The sequence below is a fragment of the Anguilla anguilla genome, chromosome 4, assembly GCF_013347855.1.
Source record: "Anguilla anguilla isolate fAngAng1 chromosome 4, fAngAng1.pri, whole genome shotgun sequence".
In the NCBI taxonomy this organism is placed as follows: Eukaryota; Metazoa; Chordata; class Actinopteri; order Anguilliformes; family Anguillidae; genus Anguilla; species Anguilla anguilla.
The window spans coordinates 44,496,645-44,522,090 of record NC_049204.1 but is presented as its reverse complement, the minus strand read 5'-3'; the positions used below and the strand labels follow the sequence as shown (position 1 = coordinate 44,522,090).

Below are 25,446 nucleotides of genomic sequence, written 5' to 3'. Positions count from 1 at the left end.
GGTTCAAGAATAAAACATAAAGCCGAATATGTTGTTAACTAGCTAGCTAACGTTAGCTAATAACATAGCCTAGCTAGCATGTCTTGTCTTGGGAAAGTTAACGTTTGATCCCTAAATAGACTTGACATCTTAAATCCACCTGTTTGTATGTATAATAGCAAGCTAGCTAACTAGCTATCTAGAGAAATTTCGATTTTAATGGGGGGGGGGGGGGGGGGGGGGAATCTAGCTAATTAGCTAATCTAGCTGTTAGATTAAAATGAGCTGAACAGCTGAACATACCTTGACTGAACTGAAGGCTTGTTTGATGCATCTATCTATCCAGTGGAGTGTTTATGGTAAAATATTGCAATTAGTCAAGCAAGCATACATTTATTTTGCTGTTTTTTTCTCATCTTCTGTTTTCTTCTTTCTTTTCTCTGCTCCAGAAGGATATGTCCTTTTTTGCGACATTACTTTTTTGCTGCTTTTTCCTTCAATGCAGAGGAGAGGACTGTAACCTAACGTCAGTCTGACTGACTGTGCTTGCATCAAAATGCAGTTAACGTTCGTTACAGTGCGCATGAATGTGACACCAGCCCTGACAGAGGCAGCGGGAATTGATTAAACCAGTAGTATTAGAACGGAGTGTAGCACAGTGGGTAAGGAACTAGACTTGTAACCGAAAGGTCGCAGGTTCGATTCCCAGGTAAGGACACTGCCGTTGTACCCTTGAGCAAGGTACTTAACCGAAATTGCTTCAGTATATATATCCAGCTGTATAAATGGATACAATGTAAAATGCTATGTAAAAAGTTGTGTAAGTCGCTCTGGATAAGAGCGTCTGCTAAATGCCTGTAATGTAATGTAATGTAATGCTTTAAAAAGACTTCATTAGAGGTCACACTGTTATATAAGAAGCCCTGTCAGCTTCCATCCTGGCAGTCTGCACTTCTTTACCCCTTTTCACTTTCTGACCTCCCTGGCCCCCAAGTCCCTAATTTAAATAATCCTGAGCTACCCTAAGCATATGCTGGCCCAGTGCAGCAGTACCCCTACGGTTCAGATGCAGCCCGTCATGCTTGTTCAGGTCACCTGTGTCCCAAAAAGAGTCCCAGTGCCCCATAAACCTGTACCCCTCTTTCCTACACCAGGTTTGTAGTCCATGTGTCAAACCTCCAAATAAAACTTTGCTTCCTTCTGCTTGCACATGGTACTGATAGTATTCCAGAAAAAAATACTGTGTAGGTTCTGCTCCTAATCTTTTCTGCTGGCTCCACAAATTTGTCCTGCAGAATTCAAACCTGCCCTTACCTGTGTCATTGGTTCCTATATTAACCATGACCACTGGATCCCTCCCCGCTTTGACCAGGAGCTTGTCCAAATGCTCCAGATGATCTCCTACCTGGGCACAAGGCAGGCAACACACCGTATGCCAGATCCACTTCCAGCAAGGGCTGGAATCAATTGGACACCACAACCTCTGGAGATGTTGCCCCTGTGCGGTGTGCACACCCTTTCCTGCACCTGCGCTATAACCCAACTATCTCTCCCTACATGCTCTGGATTCTCCTCCCTTCTCAGTTGTGGTGTGCACACAAATTCCTTAAAGGACATGCTACTCAGTTCCTGGAACTCTGCCAATTGTGAACTGTGGAGACCAAGAATCTTGCTCTTGAGGTACTCAACCAGTTCCCAATGGTGGCAGACAAACTGGGAAATCTCGGAAATCGCCTTTTTTACCCCATAACAATCACCCTATCTCTCTATGTCTAGAGTAAGTTACTGCCGAGATGAAGGCACCAAGACCACAACTTAAAAATGCACGGGTGGCTCCGGACAACTAGCAGCAGAACCCGAAGAGGAAAAATAAATAAATAAATTAATTAATTAATTAATTAATTAATTAATAAGGTACTTGTAACTATCTAACATTAAGTGTTGAATAAGTAACACAAAAAAAAATTACCCAGCGTGGAATTACTTGGGTTATAATCAACTAACTTAGCTAGCTTTTTACTAAATAACATTGACTGAAGAGAACTAGGAAATGTTTTAATTAGGCTATATCTCAGAACAAAATACAGCCAAAATTTAGCCGAAATCAGATTATACATTTATAATGAACTACAGCTAATATTAGCTTGTAACAATAAGGGCAAACTATCTAACTGTACTGTCCTTTGCTCCATAGACATGGACTGCTTCAGCCCTGTTCCTCCCCTGCCTATGCCTTGATGCTGTCTGGTGCTCTAGATCCATCATCCGGCATCAATCATACATAGGATGTCTGCCACCAGCTGCTGTTTGTTCTGGGAATAGCCAGTGGTTCCTAGATCTCGGCCCCCTCCTGACTCGCTCTCACACAATCAGCCTGCAAATTAGCCGGCTCTTCTTCTGTGTATTCCGGCTCGAATCGATAGGGCACAACAATCCCATGATCAAAAACAAAATCTCCTTCGTCCTCAGACATTTTTGGTTTCGCTAGCTAGTAGTCATATAACACTATTTCTACGACCAACCTAATGTTATTGTCTGCAGGCACGCCCACATCAAAAGTTGCACAATGATATGCATCCTTGAGTTCGACACTAAACTGCCTGGGTCTACTTCCTGCATTTGTAAAGAAAAACAACAAAACAGCGTATGTATAAATATTAACATAATGAAATAACTAATTGAAAAATGAAGTGCGACACATTCATTAGAAGGACGATATCAGTCATGAGAAGCAGAAGTGTTATTAAGTGAAATTCCCCTTTAATGTTGTTTGTGTGGGTCGTAGAGTTATAGCAAAGTCGATTTAAGACGTAGAAAGTCTCTGGTTATAGTTCCATGGTGTGAATAGTGTCAAAGAAGGTTAGCTGACGTTGTTTGCTAGCTCAGAGATTAGCTCTCTGAGCTAGTCTGCTGGCATTGCACACTTGCCAGCTAACGAGCTAACTGATGCACTTAAATTAATCTTTTATTTACTTTGGAAAGTTATGGTCATTATGATTGAGTCTTTGCCTCAGGTTTCATTAACTGACTGTGGGTCCTTTCTAAAACAGGTGTATTATATTGAAATCTGTGATTGTTCATTCTGAACCATTACTACAATAGACCACCCAATGAATTAGGTTGCTTCTAAAGATAACATTGGCAAACCTCAATTCAATTAGAGTACACAAAGTGAAAGGGGTTGAATACTTTTGCAAACAGCATATTCCATTTTTCATTTTCTTAAAAAATATTTTGTGGTGTAAAACTCATGTTACGTACTAGTAATTCGTTAAAAGTATTGTTGTAAATATCATATATAGAAAAATATTAATGTATTAATTGTTACCCAATGAAATTAGTGATTTAGCAGGGGGGTTAAACACTTTTGCAAGGCACAGAATGCATGTCACATTCTCATTATGGGCTGAGCCCCCCTAAAGGTCTGATCCTAGAATCGCCCCTGGCTTAAATACAGCTTTAAAAAGCAAATTACCTGTTGTTAAACTGTGTTATTATTGATTTTATTGTAAAACTATTACTTTAATGCTTTAATATATCAACAATAGCAGTGTCAGTGATCACAATTTCTCATGTGTATTTAACATTTTTACATGTGAATTAAAATATTCACATGTGAAAAGAAAATGTCTCATGTGTACTGGATGTTTCATATAATCTGCTTTTTTCACAAGTGAATAAAAATTTCCAGTTGCGAAAACAAAACATGACATGAAATCATGAAATTTTCATGCATGACTGACTTTTTCAAATGTTAACTACAATTTTCACATGTCAAAACAAAACATGTAGCTTGAAATAGCATAGGTTACATAGGCTTCCCTTGCATGATCACGCAACACACTGAAATTTAAAAGCAGTATTTTCTTTTACTGTCATAATGTATCCTATGTAGTTTTTTTCTATTTTGCTTTGGCATTGTAGATCACTAAATTATGTAACATTGAAGAGACAATATTTTTTAACCTCTAAAGAGCAATTAGCCTACTCATGATTGAGGGATATGAAAAAGAAAAAAGAATCCTAACCAGCAATTCAAACCCTGCCAGAGCAGCCAAAATGAGAAAGGAATTCCAGCAGAGAATTGCAGATAAATTAAATGCGTAATAAGACTTTTATTCACTTAATTTAGTTAATTTAATTATGCAATATTTTAAATCCGTGCTAAGCCCCTGATATTAGGACTATTGTGCTTTGTCATTGTGTCACCTTACTGAAGCATTAAATTATATTATTGGTCATGACTTTCTAGGTCATGTGACAGCAGCTACAAAAGCACACAGCACCATGTCAAAGTCAACTATAAAAAAAAATATCGCAAACAGGTAGCCTTATTATTGCAATTCTCGACTTAGAAGTGGCAATCTCGAAGATTTCCGTTTCGTTCTCTTTGTCGGTACCAATGGGTAATTGCAGGTGTGTTTTTGGACCTCACTTTCCAACTTGCGATATATAGTGACTTAACAGACATTTATTTTAATGAAAATCTTCAAGATTGCCACTTTAAATTAGGTAATGTACAAGTAAGTGGTTAAACTCCCAGGACATTGGGAAACACTATGAAAACATTTATTTATGAGTGATTATGTAACTATTACCAATGTGAAATCCTCTTCCTCATCAAATTAAACTTAATGGTGTTTCCCCTCTCATGGTCAGAAAATTTGATGAACTCACTGATATGCCTTTTGAAAGCAAAATACACTTTCTTGATTGCTCGGTATACTGTGGCTTTGCTGATATTTTCAATTCTGTGGCGTTAATGATATTTTTCATTTTATTTCTTCTCTGCCCTCTCTGAATTTTTACTACTGTATTTATTGTGTAATCTTGCATCTTGTTTGCTTTGTTTTATTTATTCTTGTCCACAAATGTGAAGCACTTCGCATTTTATGTATGAAAGTTACCATACAAAGAAAGCCTATTAATACTTTCAGTGCACGCCAACAGCATATAAAAACGTGCGGATGTGAGGATGTGGTGACCAGTACACTCTGTGTCCCTGTTAAGGCTATGCTTCGCTCCTTGGAGTTGACATTGTGCATTCCTATGTATTGCTAGAGGAAATCCCTCATGGCCAAACAAGTAGCACTCAGAAAGAGAATCATCTGAGTGCCTGAAAAGGGCTCGGTTTTTTGGAGAAGTTCAGGGCAATCAGAGGACCACGCCTACTGGTTAAGTAGGCACATGCACCTGGAGTGCATCAATAATTAGTCCAGGTATTTAAATAGTGCTTTCTTGTCAGTAGGTGTCTGCGACTGAGGGACTCACAACCCGAGAGAGAGAGGAAGTTACCAGCAACAGAAAAGCTGATTCATAATTTTGGTTATTTTTGTCTTTGTTATTTTAGTTTGTTGTATTGATTTATTATTTTTTACCCGGATCTGATGAGGTGTTTTATTTATTTTTGTAATCCCGTCTAAATGCTTTTCTTACAATGATGGTTCCTTCATCGAAACAAACCTCTTATAAAATGTGTTCATTTCTGCTGTTCACTGTGTGGCTTATAGTACATTTATGTAACTCAGTGGCAAGAGTCTGCCCCATCCAGCAGGGGAGTGCCAGAGAAGATGCAGGGGAGAGGCAGGGCATACTGCTCCATTTTGGCAATAGGGAGAACATGGAGGATGGAGCAGAAATTTCTCAGAGAAGCTCAGGGTATGATGGGCTCAAAATAAATAAATGTGCTCAAGATTATGGAGATTGACAACCGAAGGCGAAACAAAGGTATGTGTACACACACACACACACAGACACACACACAAACTATATTTTCTTATTTTGAGAGACACGTGGCACAGCACATGATGTATGCATTGGCTTCTGCACTTTGCGCCCATCTGTGCAATTGCAGTGCTATGTCTGTCCAACTATGGCTGTTGGTCCATCTGTCAGAGACACAAATACACACGAAGACACAAACACACACAGACACACACAAACGGATAGGTACACAGACTGGCATACATATGTTACAAACATACATATATACATACATGCAAACATACATAGTTATAAACATTTGTCCTCCTGAATATATGAATATACAGAGACTTGAATTGCTGGGTATCACAAACGCAAGCACACACACACACGCACAATCACACACGCAAACACATATGTACACAGGTCTGAACTGAAAGCTGGTTCTACAGGGCTGACAGTACACTGACATTTCAGCTCATATTCGATCCAGTTCTATGCAGCATCACATCTGAGTCACTAAGCCAGCTGCCCACCATCCAAATTCTCTATCCCAGGTGGTGCTTGACCCACCGGAGTGAGAGAGAGAGAGAGCAAAATAGAGGTAATCTTGCTCATTGCTGCCTCCACCCTGTTGAAGGGCTTCCCACTGACGCATGTACATCAGTCATCAAAAAAGGCAGTGACTGCTAAAAGGTGACTAACACCATGTGTGTGGTCTCTACAAACGTAAGTCAGAGCAAATATGTCTGTGTATATGTGTGTCACAGTGTGTATGTGCGTGAAAGTGTGTTTGGTAAGCTGTTACTCTTAACCCGATGCATAAGCGAACTAAGCGCCTGCTTAGGGCCCCCGTGGTCACCAGAGGGCCCCCAAGAGCACTTGAAATGTCCCACAAGAGAACCTGAAATGTTTTGTTTGTTGTTATATTATAGCCGTGTTTCCACCAAAATTACCCGGAACTTTTAGTCCCAGGAACTACTTTTCAAGGAACTAAAAGGTTCCTTCAGCCCATGGTTGTCTGCGTTTCCACCGCGGTCTAAAGTCCCGCGAAGATTAGGCAAATTAGCCCACTGACGTATGAAAAAACGACGTTGTCGTCGGTCCATCTGTCCTATGATTTCTTCTGTAACCCCATACTACCACCAAAGTAGCCTACATTATTTTCTAATAACCGGGACAGCCCAGAGGGGTTTATTCCACTTATATACAACGGGTTACCAACAATGATTATATATGGTTACTTTTGTTTTTTTTTTTTACCGATTTAATCACCTGGAATTGAAATATTCTTCTGCAGCCGTTTGGGCTTATTTTACCGTTGTCAAGCAAAACTGTCGTTGGTAGTTGAACTTGGACCGTTGTTATGCAACAAATAGGATATAACAGGCCAATAGTCAGATTGTAACAGTTTTATATATCCTCTCAAACACATTCATTATGTTTTTATGCGAACATTGTAACGGTACGGGTGCTGGGACCCAGGCGCAGAGTGGAAAAAAAACACGAAACTCAAAAAGGGGAAAATTAACAAAGACTTTACTAACAACAGGCAAACAAACAGGGAACAAACAAGCCCACAATGGGCAAAAACAAACTCATAAAAAATCGAAATAAAACAGAAAACAAGAGGAACTCACGAACACGGGCAGGGCAGAACACGGACAGGGCAGAACACGGGAAGGCAGAGCACAAGGAAAGGTCCAACAAAACACAGGCAGGTAGATATGGTTGAAACCAACAGATATCGGGAACAAACACAAGGAACCAGCACCCGAGTCAAGGGAACAGAGAACTTAAATAGACAGGGGTAACAAGACACAGGTGAACTCAAAAAACAATCAAACCAGAAGGAGGGGATAAGACAGGTGGGAACAATGATGGGATAACGAGACAATGAAACAATCATACAATTAACAGGGGGGGAGCAGGACACAAAACAGAAGTGCCGCCATCTGGCGGCCCAACAGGGGAAACACAGACAGGAAAACAGGACCATGACAAACATTCGCTTTCATGTCTTGACATCCGAAGCGACCGAATGCATTCACATGTATAACTGGCAACAACAGCAGAAAACATGCACACGTTGTAAACAATTTGCTGTTTGATTACTTTCTCATCGTCAATTCCATATCGCAAATCGCAAAATGACAAGAATAGAACGAAAACTCGGACTTGCGTAAAAATTTAAATTAGTAGTGGTACAGCCACCGTTTGCTTTCCTTCGAAGTTACTGCTAGCCGAGCAGCGAAGTGTGCCCTCCAGATGCAAACCATGCACCATAAATTAGTCCATAGTCTTCCTGGTCTTTTTGTGGAATTGAAGAATGGCAGAGTAAAATTACGGCAGTCTGAAAAAGCTAAAGGGACGATTACTAGAATTAACCTGTTATTTTACCCTGACAAAAAGTGCGGAAGGTGATTTCCAGTTTGCTTTTACTGTATCACCAATGTGAATTATGCAGAACTACCGCATACCTCACATAACTGTATCAAACGTTTTGAGTCAATTGCAACGGGCTAACAAAGAAAATCCGGAAGAAAATATTCAGCAACCGAATTAATCCGTTTGAATGTTTTGGTAGGTAATATGCTGTCCCAGCACGAATGCTTTTTATAAAAAAAAAATTATAAAACGAATACTAAAGCAAGAAAAGAACAGAAGAGCACACGTTATAATTCCAAGACGTTGGCAGGCTATAACCAAAAGTAGGCTACTGCACCGCATAACATACAAGTTTGATTTGAAGTTATTATGAAAATAAATCGGTTTGCGCCTGCAAATTTTTAAACATGGCGCCTGAAAATAAACACAAAAAAATGCTGCAAGTACTCGACCAATCAGAAATGTTCAGCGCTGCAAGCTCCACCCAAAAGGTTCCTGTACTTTCGGAACGTACTACCCCCCGAGCAGGAACTTTTTGGGGGGTAAAATAAAGCCCCCGGAACTACATTTAGACCCTAGTTCCTGCGGTGGAAACGCATTGAGTTCCTCAAAAGGCTCCTAGTTCCGGGGTAAAGTTCCTGCGGTGGAAACGCGGCTCATAGCCCCCGGAACTAAATTTAGACGCTAGTTCCTGCGGTGGAAACGCACTGAGTTCCTCAAAAGGTTCCTAGTTCCGGGGTAAAGTTCCTGCGGTGGAAACGCGGCTTAAGTCAATGGTAATCATAGAAAAACGCAATATTATGTTAACGGGCTGGCTAGCTAATACTACTGGTTTAATCAATTCCCACTGCCTCTGTCAGAGCTGGTGTCACATTCATGCGCACTGTAACAGACGTTAACTGCATTTTGTTGCAAGCACAGTCAGTCAGACTAACGTTAGGTTACAGTCCTATCCTCTACGTCAATGGAAAAAGCAGCAAAAAAGTAATGTCGCAAAAAAGGACAGCCTATCCTTCTGGAGCAGAGAAAAGAAAGAAGAAAACGGAAGATGAGAAAAAACAGCAAGATAAAAGTATGTTTGCATGACTTATTACAGCATTTTACCATAAACATTACACTGGCTAGATAGATGCGTCAAACAAGCTTTCAGTTCAGTCAAGGTATGTTCAGCTAGCATCAACTAGCTAGCTAGCTATCACATTAATCACATTACATTTCTATCACATTTAATCTAACACATTAGCTAGATTCCCCCCATTAAAATCGAAATTTCTCTAGCTAGTTAGATTACTTGCTATTATACATATAGCTAGGTGGATTTAAGATGTCAAGTCTATTTAGGCATGTTTAATCAAACGTTAACTTTCCGAAGATATGCTAGCTAGGCTATGTTGTTAGCTAACGTTAGCTAGCTAGTTAACAACATATTCAGCTTTATATTTTTTTCTTGAACCATATACTGTTATCTTGTTACAGGTTCCTCTGTTCATTTTATGTCATTATTTAAGTATTTATTTAATATTGTCTGTTTTTTACATTTGCATTTATTTTTCATATAAGAAGAAAACTGTACTGAGGGAGGTACTGTTTATCTAAGTTATTTGATTTTAATTGTAGTTTATTGTTGTTCTGCACTTTTGCATGTTGCAAATTTTTTAAACCAAAAGCAATTAAAGTGGTTAACTTGTTTACAGTAAATGCATTGTCTGCTGGTTTATTTTGTTCCTTGTCAGTATACCACGTTCAGTATGCCACTTAGCTGTATCACTTTGAATATTAAAGTGCAAATTAACACCAGACCACTCTTGTGAGTTTGCTACCTTCTAAGATTAAAAACCATAGAAGGGTAAAAATATGCCAGGCTGACATGATGGTATGATGTAAGCAACACAGCTACAACTAATAAAATTGATAATGGGTGTGTTAGATTTACAGTAGATGTGCGAATGATCAAGCACTGACCATAGTCAATAGTATTGGCGGCGCTGAGGCGGTGGGGGGCCCCCAAATCAAATTCTGCTTAGGGTCCCATAAAGGCTTTGGTCGGCTCTGCTAACCACACCCCTACAGTCACACCGCACGCTGCTACAATCAGACCAAAATCCGCAAGTCACTTCTGTATTCACACCATACCCTTACAATCACATGGCTACAGTCACACTTTGCTGATATGGTACTAGAACAGGTTGACCCCACACAAGGTCATAAACCCGCTCCTCACAGGACAGTGCCCTGCTGCTTTTGCTCTGAAACACAGCATTACCAAAGTAAAATACTTTACTACACTGCAGTAGTTAGATATATTTTAATTTTCTGTTTTCAGAACTGCATCTGACACCATAAAATATTCCCAAGTAGGTGCCACCGCAATATAATTATGCTGTCTCCTGTGGGTCTATCACAATTTAACCTCATCATTATTATCATCACTGGTGTAACCTCAACTGCGGTACGAGCGTATCCAGTGTTCCAGTGTTTCACCAATACTCATGGTGTGCAAACCCAATTACTGATTTAACGCAATTATGATACTGCACCCATTTAATAAACTGCACTGCAGTGTGGTCAAATATGCATTTAAAACACATCAACATAACTGAATGCTCACTGTTGTGAACGTGGATTCTCACCGTTTGTCAGACGATTTGAAAGCTTTTTCGGAGCGCACCCCCGCGGGTTAACGTCCTTTTTCTGCGTTTACCGTGATCTTTCCCCTTTAGGTACCCAGTGCGCACACTCTGGTGCCAACGGCCCATAGTCAAACATGGCTGCGTCCATGAATTGGCCTCATGCGCCTTTGAGCAGCTTCCATAGATGTCTCCAGTACTTGTATATCTCGATGACCGTTTCATTTTTACCTAGGTAGCGTGTGACTGTGCGTGCAGACGGTCGGGCGGTGGGAGATGCAAGCGCGTGGGAAAAATAGTAAAGCACCATTTACTGTGATAAATAAACAGCAGCGTGCCTTGCAAATCTAATTAGTACGGAAAACAATTGTGTTCACGTTCTCTCTGATGGGATCATTCATGAACACATTAATTATCTGGCGCTAAACACCTGCTTAATGGTCGAGGTGGTAAACGCAGTATACAACACAGGTACTTCGCTAGATAACTAAAATTGTTTTGCTATACGTTTAATAATGTATCATCTCATGTCCTAATTATGACATGCGCATTTTTCTTTGAAAACCAACACAGGATCACACAAATTTTTGGAAAAGGCATAATTCCCTTCAGCTTATGTTCCCTGGTGCATCCTGAAATACACCAAACATTACAGCCGTTACAGTTGCGATTATTTCTTTGACTTCTGTTTATGGGATTTGAATGAGCTCCTTTAAACTAATATGATGCGTAGATAATAAAAAAATAAAAATAAAAAAAAACACATTACCTTTCATCCAGTCTACGACCTGACTTGGGCTCCATTTGCTAACAGGTTCCATCACGAGTGCCATTTGGAAAGTTTGTGCAGCTTTCTACAGGCAAGGGGAAGAAAGTAGCACTGGAATACCCCCAAACCACTGTTCCGACCGGGAAGATGGTTGTCTTATTTATCCGGCACTGTGTTTGTTTTCTCTCGGCGCTCTGCGGCTGTAAAATGCACTCGCTGGGAGCGATCAATGCCGCAGCTTCTTCACACCAAACACACGCAGCACAGCCAGTTCCGAAAACATCGCTGTTTAGAAGTCTCCGACGGAATTCAGCGCATTCTGGGGGGGGTGTGTGCTCTAATGATTCTTTTATTAAACATTGGAGGCAGAGTTGCGACCTCCTTCCTTTATCTCCCACAAGTTATTTGTTTGGAGGAAATCCTTTTCATTTCCCCTCGTCCAAGGCTAAACCTAATTGAAACCACACATTGATTTTGTTTACGTTTTGCATTGTATACTTTCGCCTGAGGGGTCCAACGCTTTTCTTCCAGCGCTTTTACCAGTCTCCTCACATAGCTGACCGCTAGCTTGCATGCATCTTGTGCCTTTCTCTCCCTCCCTCTCGGTCTTCTTCTCTCCGCGCTTTCCCGTTAGGAGTCTCCCATCAGCAGAACGCAGCCTAGCGGAAGCGACGGGGGTGGCAGGACTGTATCGTAGAGTCACCACTATTAGTTTGCTATGTGGGTTTCGAGTAAAAATGTCTAAAATATGCTTATTTTTTATTTGGCTATTGATTATAAAAAAGCACCAGTTGCGCGTGAGCACTATGCACGTGGTTGATTGATATCTTCCTCAATTTTTTTCCATATACGTCCAAGCATAACACGATCCTACAGCTTCAGAAGGATGACGTTACACCAAATTATTTTTACAGTGTGATCATGCATATACTGACTGCGCGAGGGTGGGAAATATTCTCAGCGACAAATCGTGAGGTGCTGAATAGCTCTGTGTGTGTGTGTGTGGAACAGCTGTGTGTGTGCGCGCGTCTATAATGTTTCAGACGAAGACAGTTACTAGATTTAGGATTTGTAATCGATTCACACGCGATTAAAGCACATATTCTCAGCTTTTATTAAAGGGTGTATTTATATACTTTGGTTTAACCACGTAGAAATAGCAGCGCCTTCTATACATAGCCCCACATTTCAGGGCACCATTTAGGACATATTCACGTTAAGAAAATTACAATAGTCATGTTTGGCTGTTAAGGCTGTTGCATATCGTTTGCATGCAATGACTGCTTGATCAGGTGTTGAGTATCTCTGGTGATGCTCTGCCAGGTCTGTACAGCAGTTCCATCATCAATGGCTGCCAGTACCTGTGGCAGCCATACATAGCCAGATACAGACCCAGACCATTACACCCCATCACCATGTTTCATAGATGAGGTAGTACGTTTAGGATCTAGGGCAGTTCCTTCTGGCCTCCACACTCTGCTCTTGTCATCACTCCGATACGAGTGAATCTTGGTCTCATCTCTCCACAAGATCTATTTTCCAGAACTCAGCTCAACTCTATTCAAAGTCCATCCCACTTTTTGGACCGCTACTGCTCCCAGAGTTTTCGCACCACATACACGTGCAGTATGTTAAATTGAGCGGCTTCATCGAGAATGGTGTGCTATTACTTTGTGGAAAGTTTTGTTGCACGGTTTTTGAAGATTTTTTCCCCATAGAGAATGAATAGCAGATTGTTCAGCCTTGTAATGTCACAACTAGACAAATCCTGCAGAAATTGTGAAGTGTGGTGCCACCAATGCAAAGGCAACTTTGTGCGGAACAGTGTGAACACTGTTTGTAGTATGAGTAGAGACAGAGTATTGTGTATGTGCTATAAGATCACGGCAAGTTGATTTAAGACACAAATATACAGAGCCAAAATAACTATTAATCAAAACTTAGTGTTTTACTCATGGTATGCTGTTGCTAGGTGTTCTAGGTGGTTCATAGTCTGTTGCTAGGTGGTTGCAATGGAGGTCTAGGTGGTTTCTAAGGTGTTCTAGGTGGTTGCTAGGGTGTTCTAGTTGGTTGCTAGGGTGTTGCTAGATCGTTGCTATGGAGTTCTAGGCGATTGCTATGGTGTTGCTAGGTGGTTGCTATAGAGTTATAGCCGGTTGCTAGGGTGTTGCTAGGCATTTGCTATGGTGTTTCAGGTGGTTGCTAGTGTGTTGTTAGGTGGTTGCTATGGAGTTCTAGGTGGTTGCTAGGGTGTTGCTAGGGGGTTGCTAGGGTATTCTAAGTGGTTGCTAGGATGTTGCTAGGTGGTTGCTATGGAGTTATAGGCAGTTGCTAGGGTGTTGCTAGGGTATTCTAGGTGGTTGCTAGCATGTTGCTAGGTGGTTGCTATGGAGTTATAGGCGGTTGCTAGGGTGTTGCTAGGCAGTTGTTATGGTGTTCCAGGTGGTTGCTAGGGTGTTGCTAGGTGGTTGCTATGGTGTTCCAGGTGGTTGCTATAGTGTTGCTAGATGGTTGCTATGGAGTTCTAGGTGGTTGCTAGGGTGTTGCCAGGCATTTGCTATGGTGTTCCAGGTGGTTGCCATGGAGTTCTAGGTGGTTGCTAGGGTGTTGCTAGGGGGTTGCTAGGGTATTCTAAGTGGTTGCTAGGATGTTGCTAGGTGGTTGCTATGGAGTTATAGGCGGTTGCTAGGGTGTTGCTAGGCAGTTGTTATGGTGTTCCAGGTCGTTGCTAGGGTGTTGCTAGGTCGTTGCTATGGTGTTCCAGGTGGTTGCTAGGGTGTTGCTAGGCAGTTGTTATGGTGGTCCAGATTGTTGCCAGGGTGTTGCTAGGTGGTTGCTATGGTGTTCCAGGTGGTTGCTAGGGTGTTGCTAGGTGGTTGCTATGGTGTTGCTAGGTGGTTGCTATGGCGTTATAGCCGGTTGCTAGGGTGTCGCCAGGCATTTGCTATGGTGTTCCAGGTGGTTGCTAGTGTGTTGTTAGGTGGTTGCTATGGAGTTCTAGGCCGTTGCTAGGGTGTTCTAGGTGGTTGCTAGGGTGTTGCTAGGCAGTTGTTATGGTGTTCCAGGTGGATGCTAGGGTGTTGCTAGGTGGTTGCTATGGAGTTATAGCCGGTTGCTAGGGTGTTGCTAGGCATTTGCTATGGAGTTATAGGCAGTTGCTAGGGTGTTGCTAGGGTATTCTAGGTGGTTGCTAGGATGTTGCTATGGAGTTATAGGCGGTTGCTAGGGTGTTGCTAGGTAGTTGTTATGGTGTTCCAGGTGGTTGGTAGGGTGTTGCTAGGTGGTTGCTATGGTGTTCCAGGTGGTTGCTAGGGTGTTGCTAGGTGGTTGCTATGGAGTTCCAGGTGGTTGCTAGGGTGTTGCTAGGTGGTTGCTAGGGTGTTGCTAGGTGGTTGCTATGGAGTTCTAAGCGGTTGCTATGGTGTTGCTAGGTGGTTGCTATAGAGTTATAGCCGGTTGCTAGGGTGTTGCTAGACATTTGCGATGGTGTTCCAGGTTGTTGCTAGTGTGTTGTTAGGTGGTGGCTATGGAGTTCCAGATGGTTGCTAGGGTGTTGCTAGGGGGTTGCTATGGAGTTCTAGGCGGTTGCTAGGGTGTTGCTAGGTGGTTGCTATGGAGTTCTAGGTGGTTGCTAGGGTGTTGCTAGGGGGTTGCTAGGGTATTCGAAGTGGTTGCTAGGATGTTGCTAGGTGGTTGCTATGGAGTTCTAGGTGGTTGCTATGGTGTTGCTAGGTGGTTGCTATTGAGTTCTAGGCAGTTGCTATGGTGTAGCTAGGTGGTTGCTATTGAGTTCTAGGCAGTTGCTATGGTGTTGCTAGGTGGTTGCTATGGAATTCTAGGCGGTTGCTATGGTGTTGCTAGGTGGTTGCTATGGAGTTCTAGGCAGTTGCTAGGGTGTTGCTAGGTGGTTGCTATGGAGTTCTAGGTGGTTGCTAAGGTGTTGCTCGGTGGTTGCTATGGAGTTCTAGGCGGTTGCTATGGTGTTGCTAGGTGGTTGCTATGGAGTTCTAGGCGGTTGCTAGGGTGTTGCTAGGTGGTTGCTATGGAGTTCTAGGTGGTTGCTAGGGTGTTGCTAGGGGGTTGCTAGGGAATTCAAAGTGGTTGCTAGGATGTTGCTAGGTGGTTGCTATGGAGTTCTAGGTGGTTGCTATGGTGTTGCTAGGTGGTTGCTATGGAGTTCTAGGCCGTTGCTAGGGTGTTGATCGGTGGTTGCTATGGAGTTCTAGGTGGTTGCTAGGGTGTTGCTAGGTGGTTGCTATGGAGTTCTAGGCGGTTGCTATGGTGTTGCTAGGTGGTTGCTATGGAGTTCTAGGCGGTTGCTAGGGTGTTGCTAGGTGGTTGCTATGGAGTTCTAGGTGGTTGCTAGGGTGTTGCTAGGGGGTTGCTAGGGTATTCGAAGTGGTTGCTAGGATGTTGCTAGGTGGTTGCTATGGAGTTCTAGGTGGTTGCTATGGTGTTGCTAGGTGGTTGCTATGGAGTTCTAGGCCGTTGCTAGTGTGTTGCTAGGTGGTTGCTATGGAGTTCTAGGTGGTTGCTAGGGTGTTGCTAGGGTGTTGCTAGGTGGTTGCTATGGAGTTCTAGGCGGTTGCTAGGGTGTTGCTAGGTGGTTGCTATGGAGTTCTAGGTGGTTGTTAGGGTGTTGCTAAGCGGTTGCTATGGAGTTCTAGGCGGTTGCTAGGGTGTTGCTAGGTGGTTGCTATGGAGTTCTAGGTGGTTGCTAGGGTGTTGCTAGGGGGTTGCTAGGGTATTCGAAGTGGTTGCTAGGATGTTGCTAGGTGGTTGCTATGGAGTTCTAGGTGGTTGCTATGGTGTTGCTAGGTGGTTGCTATGGAGTTCTAGGCCGTTGCTAGGGTGTTGCTAGGTGGTTGCTATGGAGTTCTAGGTGGTTGCTAGGGTGTTGCTAGGGTGTTGCTAGGTGGTTGCTATGGAGTTCTAGGCGGTTGCTAGGGTGTTGCTAGGTGGTTGCTATGGAGTTCTAGGTGGTTGCTAGGGTGTTGCTAGGCGGTTGCTATGGAGTTATAGGCGGTTGCTAGGGTGTTGCTAGGGTATTCTAGGTGGTTGCTAGGATGTTGCTAGGGGGTTGCTATGGAGTTATAGGTGGTTGCTAGGGTGTTTCTAGGGGGTTGCTAGGGTATTCTAAGTAGTTGCTATGGTGTTGCTAGGTGGTTACTATGGAGTTCTAGGTGGTTGCTAGGGTGTTGCTAGGTGGTTGCTATAGAGTTCTAGGCCGTTGCTAGGGTGTTGCTAGGTGGTTGCTATGGAGTTCTAGGCGGTTGCTATGGTGTTGCTAGGTGGTTGCTATGGAGTTCTAGGTGGTTGCTAGGGTGTTGCTAGGGGGTTGCTATGGAGTTCTAGGCGGTTGCTAGGTCTTTACTGAGTCCAATGACGCGACCCATAGTTCTCTATGACAAACGGTTCAAAAGTTATGAAATATCAAACATCGGCCAATCAGGAAGGGGGGCGAGGCTGATCTCCACCAATGGACAAAGGACTCTCTACCATCTCCAATGAGGCATTGCACAATTTGTGGGCAATTTTTCCCCATAGAGATGAATGGCAGAATGTTCAAATCTAGAGAGAGACCAGAGTACTGCTGCTAGAAGACAGACCATTGTGACATCACAAGGGTGAGAAGACAGAGCATTGTGACGTCACAAAGGTGAACATTCCGCCATTCATTCTCTATGGGAAAAATTGCCCACAAAAATTCAAATTTTTCAAAAACCGTCCACCCAAACTTTCCAAAAAGTAATAGCACACCATTCCCGAACAAGGCGCTCGATTTGACATATTGCACGTGTATGTGGTGCGAAAACTCTTGAAGGAGTAGCGGTCCAAAAAATGGGTGGAAAGATAGAATAATAAAAATAATAATAATAATAATAATATGTGCAATAATAATAGTGTAGTTGCCCTAAGGCAACCACACTAACTAGACAATTCCTGCAGAAATTGTGATGTGTGGTTGCCGCCAACGCAAAGTCAACTTTGTGCTGAACGGAGCGAACAGTTTCTGTAGCATGAGCAGAGACATAGTATGGTATACATGATATAACATCACGGCAACGAGTTCATTTGCAACACACGTATTCAGAGCTAAATTAACCCTTCATCAATACTTGAGATCAGCGATTTACTCACGGTATGCTGTGACGAGTGACGGCGAATCATAAAGCTAGCTGGCCACTTCAGAGGGTCTTGGAAAAACGTTATATCTGCACTGCACAACCGCTCCATTTTAAAAAGCAAGACAGGGCTAGGGAGATTAATGTGATTGATTTATGGTTTTACGTTAAGTTCAGCTCATTTTTACCATTCAAATAAAAACATTTAACTGTGCTGCAATTCAGAGTTTAATCTGTTACCTTAGATACGAACTCATAGACATAGGATAGCCTACTACGTGTTACTAGCCGACCCAAATTTCTGGAGTTAGACCGGACCTGAAGCTGCTGCACACGTGCTGTTGACGGCGTTGTTCCAGTTTTCAGTACAGTCTGGCTTGTTTGAAAATTCGTTTATTCAGTAGCTGAGAGCATAAGCCTTCTAACCAGGTATAACAGCACGTCTATTTTTGTTTTTTTAATATCGTTTTTTTAGGTCAACCGAAAGCTATGTCATCATGTCATAGAACGTATTCGCTCTTTGTTAGCACTAGCATGCAAATACGCAAAGTCTGGCTTGTTTGAAAATTCGTTTATTCAGTAGCTGAGAGCATAAGCTTTCTAACCAGGTATAACAGCACGTCTATTTTTGTTTTTTTAATATCGTTTTTTTAGGTCAACCGAAAGCTATGTAATCATGTCATAGAACGTATTCGCTCTTTGTTAGCACTAGCATGCAAATACGCAAAGTCTGGCTTGTTTGAAAATTCGTTTATTCAGTAGCTGAGAGCATAAGCTTTCTAACCAGGTATAACAGCACATCTGTTTTTGGTTTTTTAATATCGTTTTTTTAGGTCAACCGAAAGTGCTCTCATTATCGCATTAAAGCCATGACTGTTTGTTAGCACTAGCATTCTAAGACGCTGCATGTGACGAAACGTCGTCAACGAATTAGCGTAATGTCTCGTGAAATACTATTATTATTGAGGACTTCTGGGTATGCCTAAGCCATATGTTTGTTGATATACCTAGCTGACAGCGTTTTCATTTGTAATTTTTCATTTTGAATATCGTTCTTTCACTTCCGCAATCAGCTATTTCCTATCCTGCCTGCTGAGACCGTAGAGCTGACCGCATCACGTGTGCAAAGCCGACCAATGCTGTAACTTCACCGTTCGCATATGAATGACGTCACCTTCTCCATTCATCTCTATGGGGAAAAATTGGGCATAAAAATTAATATTTCTCAAAATCCGTGCAGCGAAACTTTCCACAAAGTAATAGCACACGATTCCCAAAGAAGCCGGTCATTTTGACATATGGCACGTGTATGTGGTGTGAAAACTCTGGGAGGAGTAGCGGTCCAAAAAATGGGTGGAAAGAATAAAATATATGAATAATAATAATAATAATAATAATATGTGCAATAATAATAGTGTAGTTGCCCTAAGGCAACCACACTAATGAATAATAATAATAATAATAATAATATGTGCAATAATAATAGTGTAGTTGCCCTAAGGCAACCACACTAATAATAATAACCAGACAATTCCTGCAGAAATTGTGAAGTGTGATTGCCGCCAACGCAAAGTCGACTTTGTGCTGAACGGAGTGAAAAGTGGTAGGTAGTTGCTATGATGTCTGAGGCAGTTGCTAGGGTGTTGCTAGGTGGTTCTATGGAGTTCTAAGTGGTTTCATGGAATTCTAGGCGGTCGCTAGGGTGGTGCTAGGTGGTTGCTATGGAGTTTCAGGTGGTTGCTATTGAGCTCCAGGTGGTTGCTAGGGCATTGCAAGGTGGTTGCTAGGGTATGCTAAGTGGTTGGTAGGTGGTTGCTATGGAGTTCTAGGCGGTTACTAGGGTGTTGCTAGGCAGTTGTTATGGTGTTCCAGGTGGTTGCTAGGGTGTTGCTAGGTGGTTGCTATGGAGTTATAGCCAGTTGCTAGGGTGTTGCTAGGCATTTGCTATGGAGTTTTAGGCAGTTGCTAGGGTGTTGCTAGGGTATTCTAGGTGGCTGCTAGGATGTTGCTAGGTGGTTGCTATGGAGTTATAGGTGGTTGCTAGGGTGTTGCTAGGTGGTTGCTAGCATGTTGCTAGGTTGTTGCTATAGTGTTGCTAGGCAGTTGTTATGGTGTTACAGGTAGTTGCTAGGGTGTTGCTAGGTGGTTGCTATGGTGTTCCAGGTGGTTGCTAGGGTGTTGCTAGGTGGTTGCTATGGAGTTCTAGGTGGTTGCTATAGTGTTGCTAGGTGGTTGCTTTGGAGTTATAGCTGGTTGCTAGGGTGTTGCTAGGCATTTGCTATGGTGTTCCAGGTGGTTGCTAGTGTGTTGTTGGGTGGTTGCTATGGAGTTCCAGGTGGTTGCTTGGGGGTTGCAAGGGTATTCTAGTTGGTTGCTATGAAGTTATAGGTGGTTGCTAGGGTGTTGCTAAGCAGTTGTTATGGTGTTCCAAGTGGTTGCTAGGGTTTTGCTAGGTGGTTGCTATGGTGTTCCAGGTGGTTGCTAGGGTGTTGCTATGTGGTTGCTATGGAGTTCTAGGCGGTTGCTAGAGTGTTGCTAGGTGGTTGCTAAGGTGTTGCTAGGTGGTTGCTATGGAGTTCTAGGCCGTTGCTATGGTGTTGCTAGGTGGTTGCTATGGAGTTCTAGGTGGTTGCTTGGGTGTTGCTACGTGGTTGCTATGGAGTTCTAGGCCATTGCTATGGTGTTGCTAGGTGGTTGCTATGGAGTTCTAGGTGGTTGCTATGGAGTTCTAGGCAGTTGCTATGTTGTTGCTAGGTGGTTGCTATGGAGTTCTAGGCTGTTGCTAGGGTGTTGCTAGGTGGTTGCTATGGTGTTCTAGGTGGTTGCTAGGGTGTTGCTAGGTGGTTGCTATGGAGTTCTAGGCGGTTGCTATGGTGTTGCTAGGTGGTTGCTATGGAGTTCTAGGCGGTTGCTAGGGTGTTGCTAGGTGGTTGCTATGGAGGTCTAGGTGGTTGCTAGGGTGTTGCTAGGTCATTGCTATGGTGTTCCATGTGGTTGCTAGGGTGTTGCTAGGCAGTTGTTATGGTGTTCCAGATTGTTGCTAGGGTGTTGCTTGGTGGTTGCTATGGAGTTCCAGGTGGTTGCTAGGGTGTTGCTAGGTGGTTGCTAGGGAATTCTTAGTGGTTGCTAGGATGTTGCTAGGTGGTTGCTATGGAGTTCTAGGCGGTTGCTATGGTGTTGCTATGTGGTTGCTAGGGTTTTGCTAGGTGGTTGCTATGGAGTTCTAGGCGGTTGCTATGGTGTTGCTAGGTGGTTGAAATAGAGTTATAGCCGGTTGCTAGGGTGTTGCTAGGGATTTGCTATGGTGTTCCAGGTGGTTGCTTGTGTGTTGTTAGGTGGTTGCTATGGAGATCTAGATGGTTGCTAGGGTGTTGCTAGGGGGTTGCTAGGGTATTCTGAGTGGTTGCTAGGGTGTTGCTAGGTGGTTGCTATGGAGTTTCAAGTGGTTGCTATTGAGCTCCAGGTGGTTGCTAGGGCATTGCTAGGTGGTTGCTAGGGTATGCTAAGTGGTTGGTAGGTGGTTGCTATGAAGTTCTAGGTGGTTGCTAGGGTGTTGCCAGGCAGTTGTTATGGTGTTCCAGGTGGTTGCTAGGGTGTTGCTAGGTGGTTGCTATGGAGTTCTAGGTGGTTGCTAGGGTGTTGCTAGGGTATTCTAAGTGGTTGCTAGGATGTTGCTAGGTGGTTGCTATGGAGTTATAGGTGGTTGCTAGAGTGTTGCTAGGGTATTCTAGGTGGTTGCTAGGATGTTGCTAGGTGGTTGCTAAGGAGTTATAGGCGGTTCCTAGGGTTTTGCTAGGCAGTTGTTATGGTGTTCCAGGTGGTTGCTAGGGTATTGCTAGGTGGTTGCTATGGTGTTCCAGGTGGTTGTTATGGTTTTGCTAGGTGGTTGCTATGGAGTTCTAGGTGGTTGCTAGCGTGTTGCCAGGCATTTTCTATGGCGTTTCAGGTGGTTGCTAGTGTGTTGTTAGGTGGTTGCTATGGAGTTCTAGGTGGTTGCTAGGGTGTTGCTAGGGGGTTGCTAGGGTATTCTGAGTGGTTGCTAGGATGTTGCTAGGTTGTTGTTATGGAGTTATAGACAGTTGCTAGGGTGTTGCTAGGGGGTTGCTAGGGTATTCTGAGTGGTTGCTAGGATGTTGCTAGGTGGTTGTTATGGAGTTATAGACAGTTGCTAGGGTGTTGCTAGGCAGTTGTTATGGTGTTCCAGGTGGTTGCTAGGGTGTTGCTAGGTCGTTGCTATGGTATTCCAGGTGGTTGCTAGGGTGTTGCTAGGTGGTTGCTATGGCGTTTTAGGCGGTTGCTCAGGTGTTGCTAGGCAGTTGTTATGGTGTTCCAGGTGGTTGCTAGGGTGTTGCTAGGCAGTTGTTATGGTGTTCCAGATTGTTGCTAGGGTGTTGCTAGGTGGTTGCTATGGCGTTATAGCCGGTTGCTAGGGTGTTGCCAGGCATTTGCTATGGTGTTCCAGGTGTTTGCTAGTGTGTTGTTAGGTGGTTGCTATGGTTGCTAGGTGGTTGCTATGGAGTTCTAGGCGGTTGCTATGGTGTTGCTAGGTGGTTGCTAGGGTGTTGCTAGGTGGTTGCTATGGAGTTCTAGGTGGTTGCTATGGTGTTCCTAGTGGTTGCTAGGGTGTTGCTAGGCAATTGTTATTGTGTTCCAAGTGGTTGCTAGGGTGTTGCTAGGTGGTTGCTATGGAGTTCTAGGCGGTTGCTATGGTGTTGCTAGGTGGTTGCTAGGGTGTTGCTAGGTGGTTGCTATGGAGTTCTAGGCGGTTGCTATGGTGTTGCTAGGTGGTTGCTATGGAGTTCTAGGCCGTTGCTAGGGTGTTGCTAGGTGGTTGCTATGGAGTTCTAGGTGGTTGCTAGGGTGTTGCTAGGTGGTTGCTATGGAGTTCTAGGCGGTTGCTCTGGAGTTCTAGGCGGTTGCTAGGGTGTTGCTAGGTGGTTGCTAGGCCGTTGCTAGGGTGTTCTAGGTGGTTGCTAGGGTGTTGCTAGGGGGTTGCTATTGAGTTCTAGGCGGTTGCTAGGTCTTTACTGAGTCCAATGACGCGACCCATAGTTCTCTATGACAAACGGTTCAAAAGTTATGAAATATCAAACATCGGCCAATCAGGAAGGGGGGCAAGGCTGATCTACACCAATGGACAGAGGACTCTCTACCATGTCCAATGAGGCATTGCACAATTTGTAGGCAATTTTTCCCCATAGAGATGAATGGCAGAATGTTCAAATCTAGAGAGAGACCAGAGTACTGCTGCTAGAACACAGAGCATTGTGACATCACAAGGGTGAGAAGACAGAGCATTGTGACATCACAAGGGTGAACATTCCGCCATTCATTCCCTATGGGGAAAAATTGCCCACAAAAATTCAAATTTTTCAAAAACCGTGCAAACAATCTTTCCACAAAGTAATAGCACACCATTCCCGATCAAGCCGCTCGATTTGACATATTACACGTGTATGTGGTGCGAAAACTGTGGGAGGAGTAGCGGTCCAAAAAATGGGTGGAAAGAATAAAATATATGAATAATAATAATAACTAGACAATTCCTGCAGAAATTGTGAAGTGTGGTTGCCGCCAATGCAAAGTCGACTTTCTACTAAAAAGAGTGAACAGTGGAAGGTAGTTGCTATGATGTTCTGGTGGTGACTTTGGTGTTTTAGGTGGTGTCAAGGGTGTTGCTACGATGTTGCTATGGAGTTTGAGGCTGTTGCTACGGTGTTGCTAGGTGGTTCTATGGAGTTCTAGGCCGTTGCTAGGGTATTGCTAGGGGGTTGCTAGGGTGTTGCTAGGCAGTTATAGTGTTCCAGTCTGTTGCTAGGATGTTGCTAGGTGGTTGCTATGGAGTTATAGGTGGTTGCTAGGGTGTTGCTAGGTGGTTGCTATGGTGTTCCACGTGGTTGCCAGGGTGTTGCTCGGTGGTTGCTATGGAGTTCTAGGCCGTTGCTAGGGTGTTGCTAGGTGGTTGCTATGGAGTTCTAGGTGGTTGCTAGGATGTTGCTAGGTGGTTGCTATGGAGTTCTAGGCAGTTGCTATGGTGTTTCTAGGTGGTTGCTATGGAGTTCTAGGCGGTTGCTAGGGTGTTGCTAGGTGGTTGCTATGGAGTTCTAGGTGGTTGCTAGGGTGTTTCTAGGTGGTTGCTATGGAGTTCTAGGCGGTTGCTAGGGTGTTGCTAGGTGGTTGCTATGGAGTTCTAGGTGGTTGCTAGGGTGTTGCTAGGTGGTTGCTATGGAGTTCTAGGCCATTGCTAGGGTGTTGCTAGGTGGTTGCTATGGAGTTCTAGGTGGTTGCTAGGTGGTTGCTATGGAGTTCTAGGCGGTTGCTATGGTGTTGCTAGGTGGTTGCTATGGAGTTCTAGGCGGTTGCTATGGTGTTGCTAAGTGGTTGCTATGTAGTTCTAGGTGGTTGCTAGGGTGTTGCTAGGTGGTTGCTATGGAGTTCTAGGTGGTTTCTAGGGGGTTGCTAGGGTATTCTAAGAGGTTGCTAGGATGTTGCTAGGTGGTTGCTATGGAGTTCTAGGTGGTTGCTATGGTGTTGCTAGGTGGTTGCTATGGAGTTCTAGGCCGTTGCTAGGGTGTTGCTAGGTGGTTGCTATGGAGTTCTAGGTGGTTGCTGGGGTGTTGCTAGGGTGTTGCTAGGTGGTTGCTATGGAGTTCTAGGCGGTTGCTATGGTGTTGCTAGGTGGTTGCTAGAGTGTTGGTAGGTGGTTGCTATGGAGTTCTAGGCGGTTGCTATGGAGTTCTAGGCCGTTGCTATGGTGTTGCTAGGTGGTTGCTATGGAGTTCTAGGTGGTTGCTAGGGTGTTGCTAGGTGGTTGCTATGGAGTTCTAGGCGGTTGCTATGGTGTTGCTAGGTGGTTGCTATGGAGTTCTAGGCGGTTGCTAGGGTGTTGCTAGGGGGTTGCTAGGGTATTCGAAGTGGTTGCTAGGATGTTGCTAGGTGGTTGCTATGGAGTTCTAGGTGGTTGCTATGGTGTTGCTAGGTGGTTGCTATGGAGTTCTAGGCCGTTGCTAGTGTGTTGCTAGGTGGTTGCTATGGAGTTCCAGGTGGTTGCTAGGGTGTTGCTAGGGTGTTGCTAGGTGGTTGCTATGGAGTTCTAGGCGGTTGCTAGGGTGTTGCTAGGTGGTTGCTATGGAGTTCTAGGTGGTTGCTAGGCGGTTGCTATGGAGTTCTAGGCGGTTGCTAGGGTGTTGCTAGGTGGTTGCTACGGTGTTGCTAGGGTATTCGAAGTGGTTGCTAGGATGTTGCTAGGTGGTTGCTATGGAGTCCTAGGTGGTTGCTATGGTGTTGCTAGGTGGTTGCTATGGAGTTTTAGGCCGTTGCTAGGGTGTTGCTAGATGGTTGCTATGGAGTTCTAGGTGGTTGCTAGGGTGTTGCTAGGTGGTTGCTATGGAGTTCTAGGCGGTTGCTTGGGTGTTGCTAGGTGGTTGCTATGGAGTTCTAGGTGGTTGCTAGGGTGTTGCTAGGGGGTTGCTATGGAGTTCTAGGCGGTTGCTAGGTCTTTACTGAGTCCAATGACGCGACCCATAGTTCTCTATGACAAACGGTTCAAAAGTTATGAAATATCAAACATCGGCCAATCAGGAAGGGGGGCGAGGCTGATCTCCACCAATGGACAAAGGACTCTCTACCATGTCCAATGAGGCATTGCACAATTTGTGGGCAATTTTTTCCCCATAGAGATCAATGGCCGAATGTTCAAATCTAGAGAGAGAGCAGAGTACTGCTGCCAGAAGACAGGGCATTGTGACATCACAAGGGTGAGAAGACAAAGCATTGTGACATCACAAAGGTGAACATTCCGCCATTCATTCTCTATGGGAAAAATTGCCCACAAAAATTCAAATTTTTCAAAAAA

At 43.8% G+C, this 25,446-nt stretch overlaps 1 protein-coding gene across 8 annotated transcripts in view; it reads right to left on the bottom strand.

Moving 5' to 3' along the window:
• Nucleotides 1-12,385, bottom strand: part of cnksr2a (connector enhancer of kinase suppressor of Ras 2a) — a 357,881-nt gene extending 345,496 nt beyond the window's left edge. For all 8 annotated transcript variants that reach the window (XR_004764907.1, XM_035414896.1, XM_035414899.1 and 5 more), the window contains exon 1: nt 11,467-12,385. Coding sequence is in view for 7 of the 8 variants with exons in the window: in XM_035414896.1 (XP_035270787.1) it covers nt 11,467-11,530 (64 nt within the window). In the remaining variant the exon portion in view is untranslated. The remainder of the gene's footprint in view (nt 1-11,466) is intronic.
• Between the last annotated feature and the right edge of the window lie 13,061 nt (nt 12,386-25,446).